Source organism: Macaca mulatta, chromosome 11, assembly GCF_049350105.2.
Source record: "Macaca mulatta isolate MMU2019108-1 chromosome 11, T2T-MMU8v2.0, whole genome shotgun sequence".
NCBI classification, from domain to species: Eukaryota; Metazoa; Chordata; class Mammalia; order Primates; family Cercopithecidae; genus Macaca; species Macaca mulatta.
The window spans coordinates 33,565,877-33,579,469 of record NC_133416.1 but is presented as its reverse complement, the minus strand read 5'-3'; the positions used below and the strand labels follow the sequence as shown (position 1 = coordinate 33,579,469).

The 13,593-nt window shown below is 44.3% G+C and overlaps 1 protein-coding gene across 11 annotated transcripts in view; it reads left to right on the top strand.

The window, feature by feature from the left end:
- Positions 1–13,593, top strand: part of DENND5B (DENN domain containing 5B) — a 208,577-nt gene that overhangs the window by 171,178 nt on the left and 23,806 nt on the right. For 9 of the 11 annotated variants that reach the window (XM_077953825.1, XM_077953824.1, XM_077953827.1 and 6 more), the window contains 3 exons: positions 1,335–1,416; positions 3,225–3,353; positions 7,402–7,523. In XM_077953825.1, the coding sequence (XP_077809951.1) occupies positions 1,335–1,416; positions 3,225–3,353; positions 7,402–7,523 (333 nt within the window). The remainder of the gene's footprint in view (positions 1–1,334; positions 1,417–3,224; positions 3,354–7,401; positions 7,524–13,593) is intronic. The other 2 variants (XM_077953820.1, XM_077953819.1) reach the window with 1 other exon arrangement.

Sequence of the window (13,593 nt, the reverse complement as noted above, 5' to 3'; positions counted from 1 at the left end):
TTCCCAGGCTGGTCTTGAAGTCGTGGGCTCAAGTAATCCTCCTGCCTTGGCCTCCCAAAGTGTTGGGATTCCAGGACTGAGCACACAGGATTTTTTTTCACTCTTCAAGAGTTTAATTGTGTGACTTCAATTCATGAGCCCAGAGATGTTTCACATTTTTAGTAGCTTAATTTATATACATTGCTTTCATGTAATCATCTAGAGCTATTAGAATGAGTAACTAGAAAGTAACTGGCCAGGCATGGTGGCTAACACCTGTATTCCCAGCACTTTGGGAGACCAAGGCGGGCGGATCACTTGAGTTCAGGAGTTCAAGACCATCTGGTCAACATGGTGAAACTACGTCTCTACTAAAAAATACAAAAATTAGCTGGGCGTGGTGGCGCACGCCTGTAGTCCCAGCTGCTCGGGAGGCTGAGGCATGAGAATTGCTTGAACCAAGGAGGCAGAGGTTGCAGTGAGCCAAGATCACACCACTGCACTTCAGCCTGGGCAAGAGCAAGACTATGTTTTAAAAAAAAAAAAAAAAAGTGCCTGGTCCTTATGGCCAGAATTTGTATGCATTGCATCGTTTGCTAGGTGGTCTTTTGTGATTCGTTTAAAATTTCCAAAAGCAGTTCCAGATTACATAGAAAGAAAATAGCTGGGTCTGGGCACAGTGGCTCACGTCTGTAATTCCAGCACTTTGGGAGGCCGAGGCAGGCGGATCACCTCAGATTGGGAGTTTGAGACCAGCCTGACCAACATGGAGAAACCCTGTCTGTCCTAAAAATACAAAAAAATAGCCAGGTATGGTAGTGCATGCCTATAATCCCAGCTACTCGAGAGACTGAGATGGGAGAATCACTTGGACACAGGAGGTGGAGGTTGCGGTGAGCTGAGATCGCACCATTGCACTCCAGCCTAGGCAACAAGAGCAAAACTCCATCTCAAAAAAAAAAAAAAAGAAAAGAGAAGAAAATAGCTGATTTACTGTGTTAATAAAATAGCCCAGACATAGGAAGACCCCGTCTCTACAAAAAATTTTTAAAATGAGCCATGTGTGGTGGTGCACACCTGTAATCCCAGGTACTCTGGACAGGGCTACGTTGGGAGGATTGCTGGAGCCCAGGAGGTCGAGGCTGCAGTGAGCCACAATCACACCACTGCACACTGCACTCCAAGCTCAGTGACAGAGCAAGACCCTATTTTCTTTAAAATTTGTTCTTTGACATTTTGGGCTAGATGATATAAATTGTTAAAATTTTTTCTTATCAAAGCAGTTTCAAAGTATTTAGTATGAACCATGTATATTTTTTACTTTTCTAATATTTTGCTGATATTTTTCTACATAGTTGCCCTCGGACCAGAAAGAAGAAAATCTGAGTCAGGAGTTATGTTGCCAACACTCAGGGTCTCTCTTATCCAGGACATGAGGTATTTGTTATTAGTACATGTGTTAGCATGTGGTGATAACTTTTTGAAGTATTTTGTGGCTTTTAACTAAATTGCTCAAATAATTATGGCTATGTGTATTTTTGGCTTATGTAATTCTGAAGAAAGTATTTTTATGGTTTCATTTATTTTATTTTTGTACCATTGTATTGTTTCCTGACATTAAATTCAAATGGAAGATGCAGCTGAGAAGAGTTTTAAAGCATCTCTAAACTTTTTTATTTTATTTTACTTTAGCGACAGGGTCTTGCTTTGTCACCCAGGCTGGAGTTCGGTGGTGAAATCGCCACTCTCTGCAGCCTCAACTTCCCAGGCTCAAGCAATCCTTCTGCCTCAGCCTCCCAAGTCACTGGAATTACAGGCACCTGCCACCACGCCCAGCTAATTTTTTTGATTTTCACTAGAGACAGGGTTTTTTTTGTTTGTTTTTTGTTTTTTGTTTTTGAGATGGAGTCTCACTCTGTTGTCCAGGCTGGAGTGCAGTGTCACGATCTCAGGTCACTGCAACCTCCGCCTCCCAGGTTCAAGTAATTCTCCTCCCTCAGCCTCCTGAGTAGCTGAGACTACAGGCATGTGCCACCATTCCTGGCAAATTTTTTGTGTTTTTAGTAGAGACAGGGTTTTACCATGTTAGCCAGGATGATCTTGATCTGACCTCGTGATCCACCCGCCTGGGCCTCCCAAAGTGCTGGGATTACAGGCGTGAGCCACTGTACCCGGCCAAGATGGGATCTAATATTGCCCAGGCTGACCTTGAACTCCTGGCCTCAAGTGATTCTCCCGCCTTGGCCTCCCAAAGGGCTGGGATTACAGACATGAGCCATTGTGCCCATCCTAAACTCTTTTATAGCTTCTTTTGTTCAGTTTTTTAAATTGCCTTAAATACCTGCTGCCCACCGATACAGAAGAAAAAATCTGCAAATAATGGCAGGATATGTGGCAGAACAATTGCAATCAGGTAGACTTAGTTTGAAGCAAATACAGATCTGAGAATCATCACTTGCAATTACTGTTAAGAAATCGTTAGAAGACATCAAGATACCTAACACAGATTTATTGAATGAGGAAGGCAGAGGCTTTTATCTTTTAAATATTTTAGGTACAATACTTAGTCAACCTTTACAATGTGTGGGTTTAAAGCAATATTATAAGATCCGAGTGCAGTGGGTCATACACTTTGGGAGGCTGAGGGAAGAGGATCACTTGAGACCGAAAGATTGAGACCATCCTGGGCAACATAGCGAGACCCTGTATTTTTAAATAATTAGCCAATTAAAGATTATCAGTGCAGTCTGGCTTATTTTCTCTAATGCCATAGAACGTAAGATTTCATATTTTCCATATGTTGTCCAGTGCAACTTGAAAAGTAATTCAGTGGATTAAAGTTGTGGCTGATATTTAATTATGATATAGAACAGTTACTTTGAAAAGCTACTTAAGTATTCACCCTGTTTCATTACTTTTTTTTGAGAATCAGAAATATTTATTTACAGGTATCTATGACTCTTCAACAAGGACATAATGAAGCCTGAAAGAGTGAATGAGTGTTAAATGCTTTATCTTATGACATTGTCTGTGTGCTTGTGTTGTAATGGCAATTATGATGTGAGACTAACTTCATGATTCAGATGGAACCTTCAAAGATTTAATCAACATCAATTGTATATTATCGACTGCTCCCTTTAAGTATAAAATAACCTTTCTGTGCCCAGTACTGTTCACTCTTTACTTCTTTTCTAGTCAGCATTATCCTTAAGATCTACATCTTTGCTGTTACCACTATTCTTTAGGCATATTCAAAACATGAGTGAGATCAAGACTGATGTTGGACGAGCTCGGGCATGGATAAGACTGTCTCTAGAAAAGAAGCTCTTGTCCCAGCATCTTAAGCAGTTGCTTTCTAACCAACCACTTACCAAGTAAGATACCATCTTTGATACATTTCTGTTTCTATACCCTTGTGCATACAAAGCAAGTTGCGTAAACTGACAGACTGGCTTCTTCAGTATGAAGTGCTGTTTCCTGTGCACGTGCATTCTTCTTTATCTAACAGGCATGTGCTTTGAGAACTCTGTCTTGATGTAATACTTGATCGTTTCAGGGAGGACACACCAAACATAACAGCCAAAGGCCAGATTGCAGTTGGGTGTGGTGGCTGTTGCCTGTAATCCTAACATTTTGGGAGGCCAAAGTGGGCGGATCACTTGAGTCCAGGAATTCAAGACCAGCTTGGGTAACATGGTGAAACCCCATCTCTACAAAAAATACAAAAATTAGCAGGGCATGGTGGCGCACACCTGTAGTCATGGCTATTCAGGAGGCTGAGGCAGGAGAATCACTTGAACTTGGGAGGTGGGAGGTTGCAGTGAGCCGAGATCGCGTCACTGCGCTCCAGTCTGGGCGACAGTGCGAGACTGTCTCAAAAAAAAAAAAAAGAAAAAGCCCTGCCAGAATCAGGCAGAAAGCTAGCTAGTTCATACAAGCTGACAGTAACATCCAAAAGATAGGTTAAGTTTATATAAACCTTATGTTATATTGTAAAATACACAGATAAAACCTGGAGTAAAAAAAGAAAAAAATAATCAAGTTCTGTGAGGAGGTCCCAGTAAAGGGCTTCTTCTGAGAGCCTTGCATTCAGCAGTTTAGAGCAAGGGTTCCCAGCCCTTGGGCCACGGACCGGTACTGGTCCGTGGCCTGTTAGGAACCAGGGCTGCACAGCAGGAGATGAGCCGAGGGCAAGCAAGCATTACCGCCTAAGCTCCACCTCCTGTCAGATCAGCAGCATTAGATTCTCAGAGGAGCACAAACCCTATTGCGAACTGCGCATGTGAGGGATCTAGGCTGCCTGCTCCTTATGAGACTCTAATGACTGATGATCTGAGGTGCAACAATTTTATTCTGAATCCACCTCCCCCTCCCCAGCCCCTGCGACAGCCGTGGGAAAATTATCTTCCATGAAACCGGTCCCTGGTGCCAAAAAGGTTGGGGACCACTGGTTTAGAGCCAGGAAACCAGTCAAGTACATGTCAATTAATTGTTAACCGTTTTAATTTCTTCCGTTTACTCTATCAAGAAACCCTCTTCGAGGTCAAGTGCAGTGGCTCACACCTGTAATCCCAACACTTTGGGAGGCCAAGGTGGGCAGATCACTTGAGGTCAGGAGTTTGAGACCAGCCTAGCCAACATGGCAGAACCCTGTCTCTACAAAAAATACAAAAATTAGTCGGGCATGGTGGCATGCACGTGTATTCCCAGCTACTTAGAGGCTCAGGAGAAGCCTCTTAGATACTTAGACACTCAGGAGAATCACTTGAGCCAAGGTTGTGCCACTGCACTCTAACCTGGGCAACAGAGCGAGACCCTGTCTCCAAAAAAAAAAAAAAAAAAAAAAAAAGCTATCTTGGATGAAATATATTGCGCTTATATTTACATTAGTGCTAATTTGAAGGCTAAGAACTTTGACTTCTCAGGAGCAAAGTTAGGCAGAGAATTAAACAAAGACCTCAAACATGACAGTCTATTAGAGTCCCATCATAGTAACCCGGTGCTTTTTGTAGTTTTGTATTTGTACATATCACACTTGGATTACATACCCCCTGGAGCATTTTCAGATGATTCTTAATGTCCAAAGAGTAGATTTGATAAAGAATGAAGTGTCACATACAGCCTGCGAATCTGACCTTGTTTTCTTAAAACTGGCATGGTTTTGTGGTTTTTTTTTTCCAATTATAAAAAGTTACTGGCCAGGCACAGTGGCTCACATCTGTAATCCCAGCACTTTGGGAGGCCAAGGTGGGCAGATCATGAGGTCATAAAATCGAGACCATCCTGGCCAACATGGTGAAACCCCGTCTCTACTAAAAATACAAAAATTAGCTGGGTGTGGTGGCGCACGCCTGTAATCCCAGCTACTCGGGAGGGGAGGCAGGAGAATCACTTGAACCCGAAGGCGGAGGTTGCAGTGAGCCGAGATCGCGCCAATGCACTCCATGCAGCTTGGCAACAGAGCAAGACTCCGTCTCAAAAAGAAAAAAAAAAAAACAGGCTGGGTGTGGTGGCTCACAGCTGTAATCCTAGCACTTTGGGAAGCTGAGGCGGGCGGATCACCAGAGATCAGGAGTTCAAGACTAGCCTGACCAACATAGAGAAACCCCATCTCTACTACAAATACAAAATTAGCCGGGCGTGGTGGCACATGCCTGTAATCCCAGCTACTTGGGAGGCTGAGGCAGGAGAATCACTTGAACCTGGGAGACGAGAGGTTACAGTGAGCCGAGATTGTGCCATTGCACTCCAGCCTGGGCAATAAGAGTGAAACTCTGTCCCCCCCCCAAAAAAAAAGTGATTTATGCTCATAGTGGCCAAAGTACAAAGAGGAAAATGATAACCACTTACGATCCTGCTTATAAAGAACACTAAATATTTCACATTTTCTTCTGTACTTTTCTTCTATGCATGTTCTCTTACTAAGATATACTGTATTTGCAATTCAGTATCATCCTTTTTATTAGCTTAACAGTGTACCATAAACATTTCACCATATCACAAGAGTTTAAACTCTGAGGTCTGAATGCTTGTGTTCAAATATTGCCTTCCCTATTTAGTGTTTGAATGACCTTGGACAAGATATTTAACTTTCCTGTATCTCTTCCCCATCTGTAAAATGACACTAGGCTGGGTCAGGTGGCTCACTCCTGTAATCCCAACACTTTGAGAGGCCAAGGTGGGAGGATTGCTTAAGCCTAGGAGTTCAAGACCAGCCTGGGCAATATAGTGAGACCCCATCTCTACTAAAAATAAAAAATTAGCTGGGCGTGGTAGCATGCACTTGTGGTCCCAGCAACTTGGGAGGCTGAGGTGGGAGGCACACTCAAGCCCAGGAGGTCGAGGCTGCAGTGAGCTGTTACTAAGTCGGCGCTGTACTACCATGACCTCGGTGACAGAACAAGACCTCATCTCAAAAAAATAAAAAAGGCACTGATAGACTTACCTCATAGAGTGAGAATGAAATGTATTAATACCTATAAAACACTTGGGAAAGTGCTTAAATGTAGCTGTTTAATGAAATCTTTGCCCCATTTCATCTGTATCTTTAGGACTGAGTCCTAAAAGTGAAGTTGATGAGTCAAGGGGTATGATTGGTTTAAAATAATTGTTACCTGAATTGCTTTCCTGAAATTTTCAGTCCCACCAACTGTGAGAATGGCATTCATTTCTTCCTTGTCAATACTGGTCATCACTTTTAAGTCTTTATTAGTTTGATAAAATAGATGCATTTTTTTCTTAATTACTCTTTAGGTTAAAAATGTTTTATTAACTGTTTATATATCCATTTTATGAATTGAAATAGATGTGAATCTATTTTTTCAAGATTAAAGGTGTTTGTCTAAGAGGAGCTATTTATTTTTAGTCAAGGCTTAATGAGGGCCAGGCCCAGTGGCTCATGCCTGTAATCCCAACATTTTGGGAGACTGAGGCAGGAGGATCACTTGAGTCCAAGAGTTCAAGACCAGCCTGGGCAATATAGCGAGACCCCATCTTGGAAAAAAGAAGACATAATGGGAAAGAAACAAAAGAAAAAAAAATGGCCAGGTCCAGTGGCTCACACCGGTAATCCCAGCACTTTGGGAGGCAGAGGCAGATGGATCACCAGAGGTCAGGAGTTTGAGACCAGCCTGGCCAACATGTTGAAACCCCATCCCTACTAAAAATACAAAAATTAGCCTGGCGTAGTGGCACATGTCTGTAATCCCAGCTACTCATGAGGCTGAGGCAGGAGAATCACCTGAACCCAGGAGGCGGAGGTTGCAGTGAGCTGAGATTGCATCATTGCACTCCAGCCTGGGCAAAAAGAGAAAAACTCTGTCTTAAAAAAAAAAAAAAGACATAATGAAAAATACATGATACTACTGTCTTGTTTTTTTTTCTTTGATACTACTGTCTTGTGCTTGTCTTACCCTTTCCTAGGAAGCTTTATAAGCGATACGCTTTTCTACGTTGTGAAGAAGAAAGAGAGCAGTTTCTTTACCACCTTCTTTCTCTCAATGCTGTGGACTATTTCTGCTTCACCAGTGTGTTCACTACTATCAGTAAGTTTAGAGAATTGACTGTTAAGGGTTACTGAGGTGGCTAATGGAATAAAAGCATTTATGTTTTTTAAAGCAAGATATGCCATAGTGTATGTGACATTGTGACATCCCCCCAGATCTATGTTTAGGAATAAAGGATATTCCCCAAATGCTAGGAGTGCTACAGGAAACCCTTGACTGTCAGGCTGTGGAGAATGCCTTACTGAAGAAAAGTACCTCACAAGATGATCCCTTCTGCCAGTGCCAGCCAGCATCCCATGACTGAACAAAGAGCTGTCCGGGAGCTCACCATGGGGGTTAGATAGATGAGAACTTCATTGAGACTGCGTTGAAGCTTAACATCTTGCTTAACCAATCCTGCTTTCCTTCTCACATGTTGGTCCCAGGAGCAGCATTGTGCATGCTAATTTCTGACTCAGAGATTGCTTCCCAAGAAACCCAGTCTTGGATAGGAAATGTTACCTACAACAGATGTGAAAAGGAATGTTTTATTTTTTATTTTTTTTTTTTTTTTGAGACGGAGTCTCGCTCTGTCGCCCAGGCTGGAGTGCAGTGGCGCGATCTCGGCTCACTGCAAGCTCCGCCTCCCGGGTTCACGCCATTCTCCTGCCTCAGCCTCCCGAGTAGCTGGTACTACAGGCACCCGCCCCTGCGCCCGGCTAATTTTTTCTATTTTTAGTAGAGACGGGGTTTCACCATGGTCTCGATTTCCTGACCTTGTGATCCGCCCACCTCGGCCTCCCAAAGTGCTGGGATTACAGGCGTGAGCCACCACGCCCGGCCGGAATGTTTTATTAAGTAAATATTCCAATATCTTAACACATAAGTTGAAAGTAACTGTGTGATAATAATAAACTTATATAATTGGACATCATTCAACTTTGGAAGGAAATGCTGATTGGAGATTTTTTTTTTTTTTTTGAGACAGAGTCGCACTCCGTCACCCAGGCTAGAATTCAGTGGCATGATCTCAGCTCACCGCAGCCTCCACCTCCTGGGTTCTAGGGATTCTTGTGCCTCAGCCTCCTGAGTAGCTGGAATTACAGGCACGCCCCACCACACCTGGCTAATTTTTGTATTTTTAGTAGAGATGGGGTTTCACCATGTTGGCCAGGCTGGTCTTGAACTCCTGACCTCAAGTGACCCACCTGCCTCAGCCTCCCAAAGTGCTGGGATTACAGGCATGAGCCACCACGCTTGACCTGGAGATTTTGTTGTTGTTTTTGGTTTTTTTGAGATGGTGTCTGGCTCTGTCACCCAGGCTGGAGTGCAACCTCCACCTCCTGGGATCAAGCGATTCTCCTGCCTTAGCCTCCCAAATCACAAGACTATATGTAGGCATGTGTCACCATGCCCGGCTAATTTTTGTGTTTTTAGTGAAGACAGGGTTTCACCATGTTGGCCAGGTCAAACTTCTGACCTCAGGTGATCCACCCGCCTCAGCCTCCCAAAGTGCTAGGATTACAGGCGTGAACCACCGAGCCTGGCCAAGAGATGTATTTTTTATAGAAAGCTGAATGATAGTGTTTATTCTTTCCTTCGTTGCTAATTCTTATTTGCAGTGGGTCCTCTTCCTTACTTTGGAGAATTTTTACTTGTATCAATTAGGAATTGCATTTAGCTGCAAGTATCAGAAACTTGAAAACCAGTGGTTTACAGCTTAATGATTTCACTTACATAATAAAGGTCTCAAAGTAGGCAGTGGGCAGTGCTGTCACGGACCCAGGCTCATTGTCTTTTTCCCCTTAGACATGCTCTGTGTGTGCTAGTTACCTCATGGTTTCAACATGGCTGTTCTCAGTATACCTTCCAACAGGAAGGAGAGAGTGCCAAGGAGGGGCAGGATCTGTGCTAGAAAGACATAATTTTCCAAAAAATCTCAATAAATATCACTAACATTTCACTGACCAGAATTATGTAGGTTTTGGCTTTCCAGTCTCTGGTAATGGCAGACAAAGGAAAAGGGAATTGGAATGGGGATTAGGCCAGCCTGTAATGCCTGTCAAGGCATTGATTAGGTTACTGCAGGTATAAGAAACTAAAACGTTACATACAGTTTTAAAATCAAAGAGGCCAGGCACAATGGCTCACACCTGTAATCCCAGCACTTTGGGAGGCCAAGGCGGTGGATAACGTGAGAGGTCAGGAGTTCGAGACTGACCTGGTCAACATGGTGAAACCTCATCTCTACCAAAAAATATAAAAATTAGCCAGACATGGTGGCACATGCTTGTAGTCCCAGCTACTCGGGAGGCTGATGTGGGAGAATCACTTGAACCCGAGAGGCAGAGGTGGCAGTGAGCCAAGATCACGCCTGGGTAACAGGGTGAGACTCTGTCTCTAAATAAATAAGAAGAAATAGCAGTAGAGGAGTCCTAAGATCCTTCTTATATCTGTAGATGTCTCTTCATCTGAGTAACTCTCAGTTTGAGGAATTCTTCATGAAAGAAATTTTTAATCATGTTGCTTTTTCATACTTGAACTATGAAATCACCGTTGTGCATCTGTGGGCCTTTTGCAGCCACAGAACTGCTGACCCTAAACATGCCTTTTTTCTGCAGATTTTCTTATCAGTGCAAGAAATGAGAGAAGCCTCTGGCACCTAAAATAAAGTCTTACGCTAACCTCTTCTGCTTTCAGTTTCAAAACCCATTTGACTCTGATGATTACTAAACCATGAAAGTATGGCCTTTTCTCTGACATTTTCCTATCCTAAAGCAAAATAAAAGGACACAAAGGGAGACTATTCACCTAACATAAAGTATTTTATGTAAAATTAGGGAAATGAACCATTTATTTCATTTGTTTTCCTCATCTAAGAGTGCACTGAACCATGAGCTCATACTGTGAGGCTGTATCTAGGCATCTTCTTCAGTAAATGTTTTTCATCCTACTTGTAGATCTTTCAAGGAGGGCTTCTAACACCCCCGCTTATGATCAAATGGGCAGAAATCCCAAGGATAACAAAAAATATTGATTCTACCCTAGTTTAAACAAACAAACAAACAAAATGGCTGGGCATGGTGGCCCACACCTGTAATCCTAGCACTTTGGGAGGCCGAGGCGGTGTATCACCTGAGGTCAGGAGGTCGAGACCAGCCTGGCCAACATGGGGAAACCTTGTCTCTACTAAAAGTACAAAAATTAGCTGGGCGTTTTGGGCGCACGCCTGTAATCCCAGCTACTCCAGAGACTGAGGTAGGAGAATTGCTTGAACCTGGGAGGCAGAGGTTGCAGTAAGCTGAAATCGCCCCACTGCACTCAAGCCTGGGCATGACAGCAAGACTCCTTCTCAAAAAATAAATAAATAGTGACCGGGTGCGGTGGCTCACACCTGTAATCCCAGCACTTTGGGAGGCATTGGTTGGTAGATCACGTGGTCAGGAGTTCAAGACCAGCCTGGCCAAGATTATAAAACCCCGCCTCTACTAAAAGTACAAAAATTAGGCACGGTGGCAGGTCCCTGTATTCCCATCTTCTTTGGAGACTGAGACAGGAGAATTGCTTGAACCCGGGTGGCAGAGGTTGCAGTGAGCCGAGATTGCACCACTGCACTCCAGCCTGGGAGATAGAGTGAAACTCTGTCTCAAAAATAAATACATGCACACATACATACATAAATACATGGCAGGTGGCTCATGCCTGTAATCTTAACACTTTGGGAGGCCAAGGTGGGCAGATCTCTTGAGCTTAGGAGTTTGAGACCAGCCTGGGCAACATGACAAAACCCTGTCTCTACTAAAACTACAAAAAAATAGCTGGGCGTAGTGGTGCACACCTCTCGTCCCAGCTACTTGAGAGGCTAAGGTGGGAGGATCACTTGAGCCTAGGAGATGGAGATTGCAGTAAGCTGAGATCGTGCCACTATACCCTGAGTGACAGAGCAAGACCCTGTCTCAAAAAAAATTTCAAAATTTCAAAACAGGCCAGGTGCAGTGGCTCATGCCTGGAGTCCCAGCGCTTTGAGAGGCCAAGGCAAGAGGATCACTTGAGTCCCGTTCGAGACCAGCTTGGGTAAAATAATGAGACCCTGTCTCAACAAAAGAACAATTAAAAAGTTAGCTAGGGGCCGGCTATGCGAAACCCCTTCTCTACTAAAAATACAAAAATTAGCCGGGCAAGGTGGCAGACGCCTGTAATCCCAGCTACTTGGGAGGCTGAGGCTGGAGAATCACTTGAATCCAGGAGGCAGAGGTTGCAGTGAGCCAAGAACATGCCACTACACTCCAGCCGGGGCGACAAGAGCGAAACTCTATCTCTAAATAGATAAATAAAGTTAGCCAGGTGTGGTAGCATGCACCTATAGTCCCAGCTACTGGGGAGGCTGAGGTGGATGAGCCCCAGGGGTCAGTGCTGCAGTAAACGCTGATTGGGCTGCTGCACTTCAGACCGGGTGACAGAGCTAAATCCTGTCTCCAGAAAACCAACAAACAAAAAACCAGAAATGTATGGCTGTGATGGACAAAAATGCTTATGTGCTTAAGCCATCTCCCCCCTTTTTGTTTTGAGACAGGGTCTTACTCTGTTGCCCAGACTGGAGTGCAGTAGTGGGATCAGAGTTCACTGCATCCTTGACCTCCCTGGCTCAAGGGATTCCCCGCCCCCATCCTCCTGAGTAGCTGGGACTACAAGTGTGTACCACCAGGCCTGGCTAATTATTTTTTTTTATTTTTTATAGAGACAAGGTCTCACTTTGTTGCCCAGGCTGATCTTGAACTCCTGAGCACAAGTGATCTGCCCACCTCAGCCTCCCAAGTTGCTAGGTAGGATAACAGACATGAGCTCCCGTGCCTGGCCCGTCCCCAATTTTTTTTTTTTTTTTTTTTTTTTTTTTTTTTTTTTGAGATGGAGTTTCACTCCTGTTGCCTAGGCTGGAGTGCAATGGCGTGATCTCGGCTCACTGCAACCTCTGCCTCCTGGGTTCAAGCGATTCTCCTGCCTCAGCCTCCTGAGTAGTTGGGATTACAGGTGTGTGCCACCACACCTGGCTAATTTTTGTATTTTTAGTAGAGACGGGGTTTCACCATGTTGATCAGGCTGGTCTCGAACTCATGACCTTGTGATCTACCCACCTTGGCCTCCCAAAGTGCTGGGATTACAGGCGTGAACCACCACACCCAGCCATTTTCTTTTTTTTTTTTTTTTTGAGACAGAGTCTCACTCTGTTGCCCAGGCTGGAGTGCAGTAGTGCAGTCTCGGCTCACCGCAACCTCTGCCTCCCAGGTTCAAGCGATTCTCCTGCCTCAGCCTCCCAAGTAGCTGGGATTACAGGTGCACACCACGACACCCAGCTAATTTTTTTTTCATATTTTTAGTAGAGATAGGGTTTCACCATGATGGCCAGGCTAGTCTCGAACTCCTGACATCAAGTGATTCACCTGCCTTTACCGTCCAAAGTGCTGTGATTACAGTCCTGAGCCACCATGCCCGGCCCTGTTCCCATTTTTTAAAAAGAGAAGGGAGGGATGGGCACAGTGGCTCACCTGAAGTTAGGAGTTGGAGACCATCCTGGCCAACATGATGAAACCCCATCTCTCTACTAACAGTACAAAATTTAGCCGGGTGTGGTGGCAGGCGCCTGTAATCCCAGCTAACTCAAGAGGCTGAGTCAGGAGAATCACTTGAACCTGGGAGGCAGAGGTTGCAGTGAGCCCAGATCGCACCATTGCACTCCAGCCTGGGCAACAAGAGCGAGACTGTCTGAAAAAAAAAAAAAAAAAAAAAAAGAAGGGAGGACATGCGTAACGTCTGACCTCTCGTGCTTCCACATTTGAGCAAAGGACGGTAATAGGGCAGTGACATCTAGTGGTGTGTCTGTGGAAGAGCCTCCCCGGGCTCCTCTTGCACCTGAGTCACCTTAATAGCTTTCCAAGTTGTGGTTTATAGACTTCACGGTATGTCCAGAGTGGAGGTGCCATTGTTTATTATTTGTGGTTTTTGCATATTGTTCTGTAAACTTGGGACGGGAAAGTTCTGAAATGCAGCGCTTTAAAGCATTGCCCAAGAAACAGTACTGTCCAAAAAGTCATCCACCCCTCTTTTTATATAAAACCATGTCAATAATCATGTT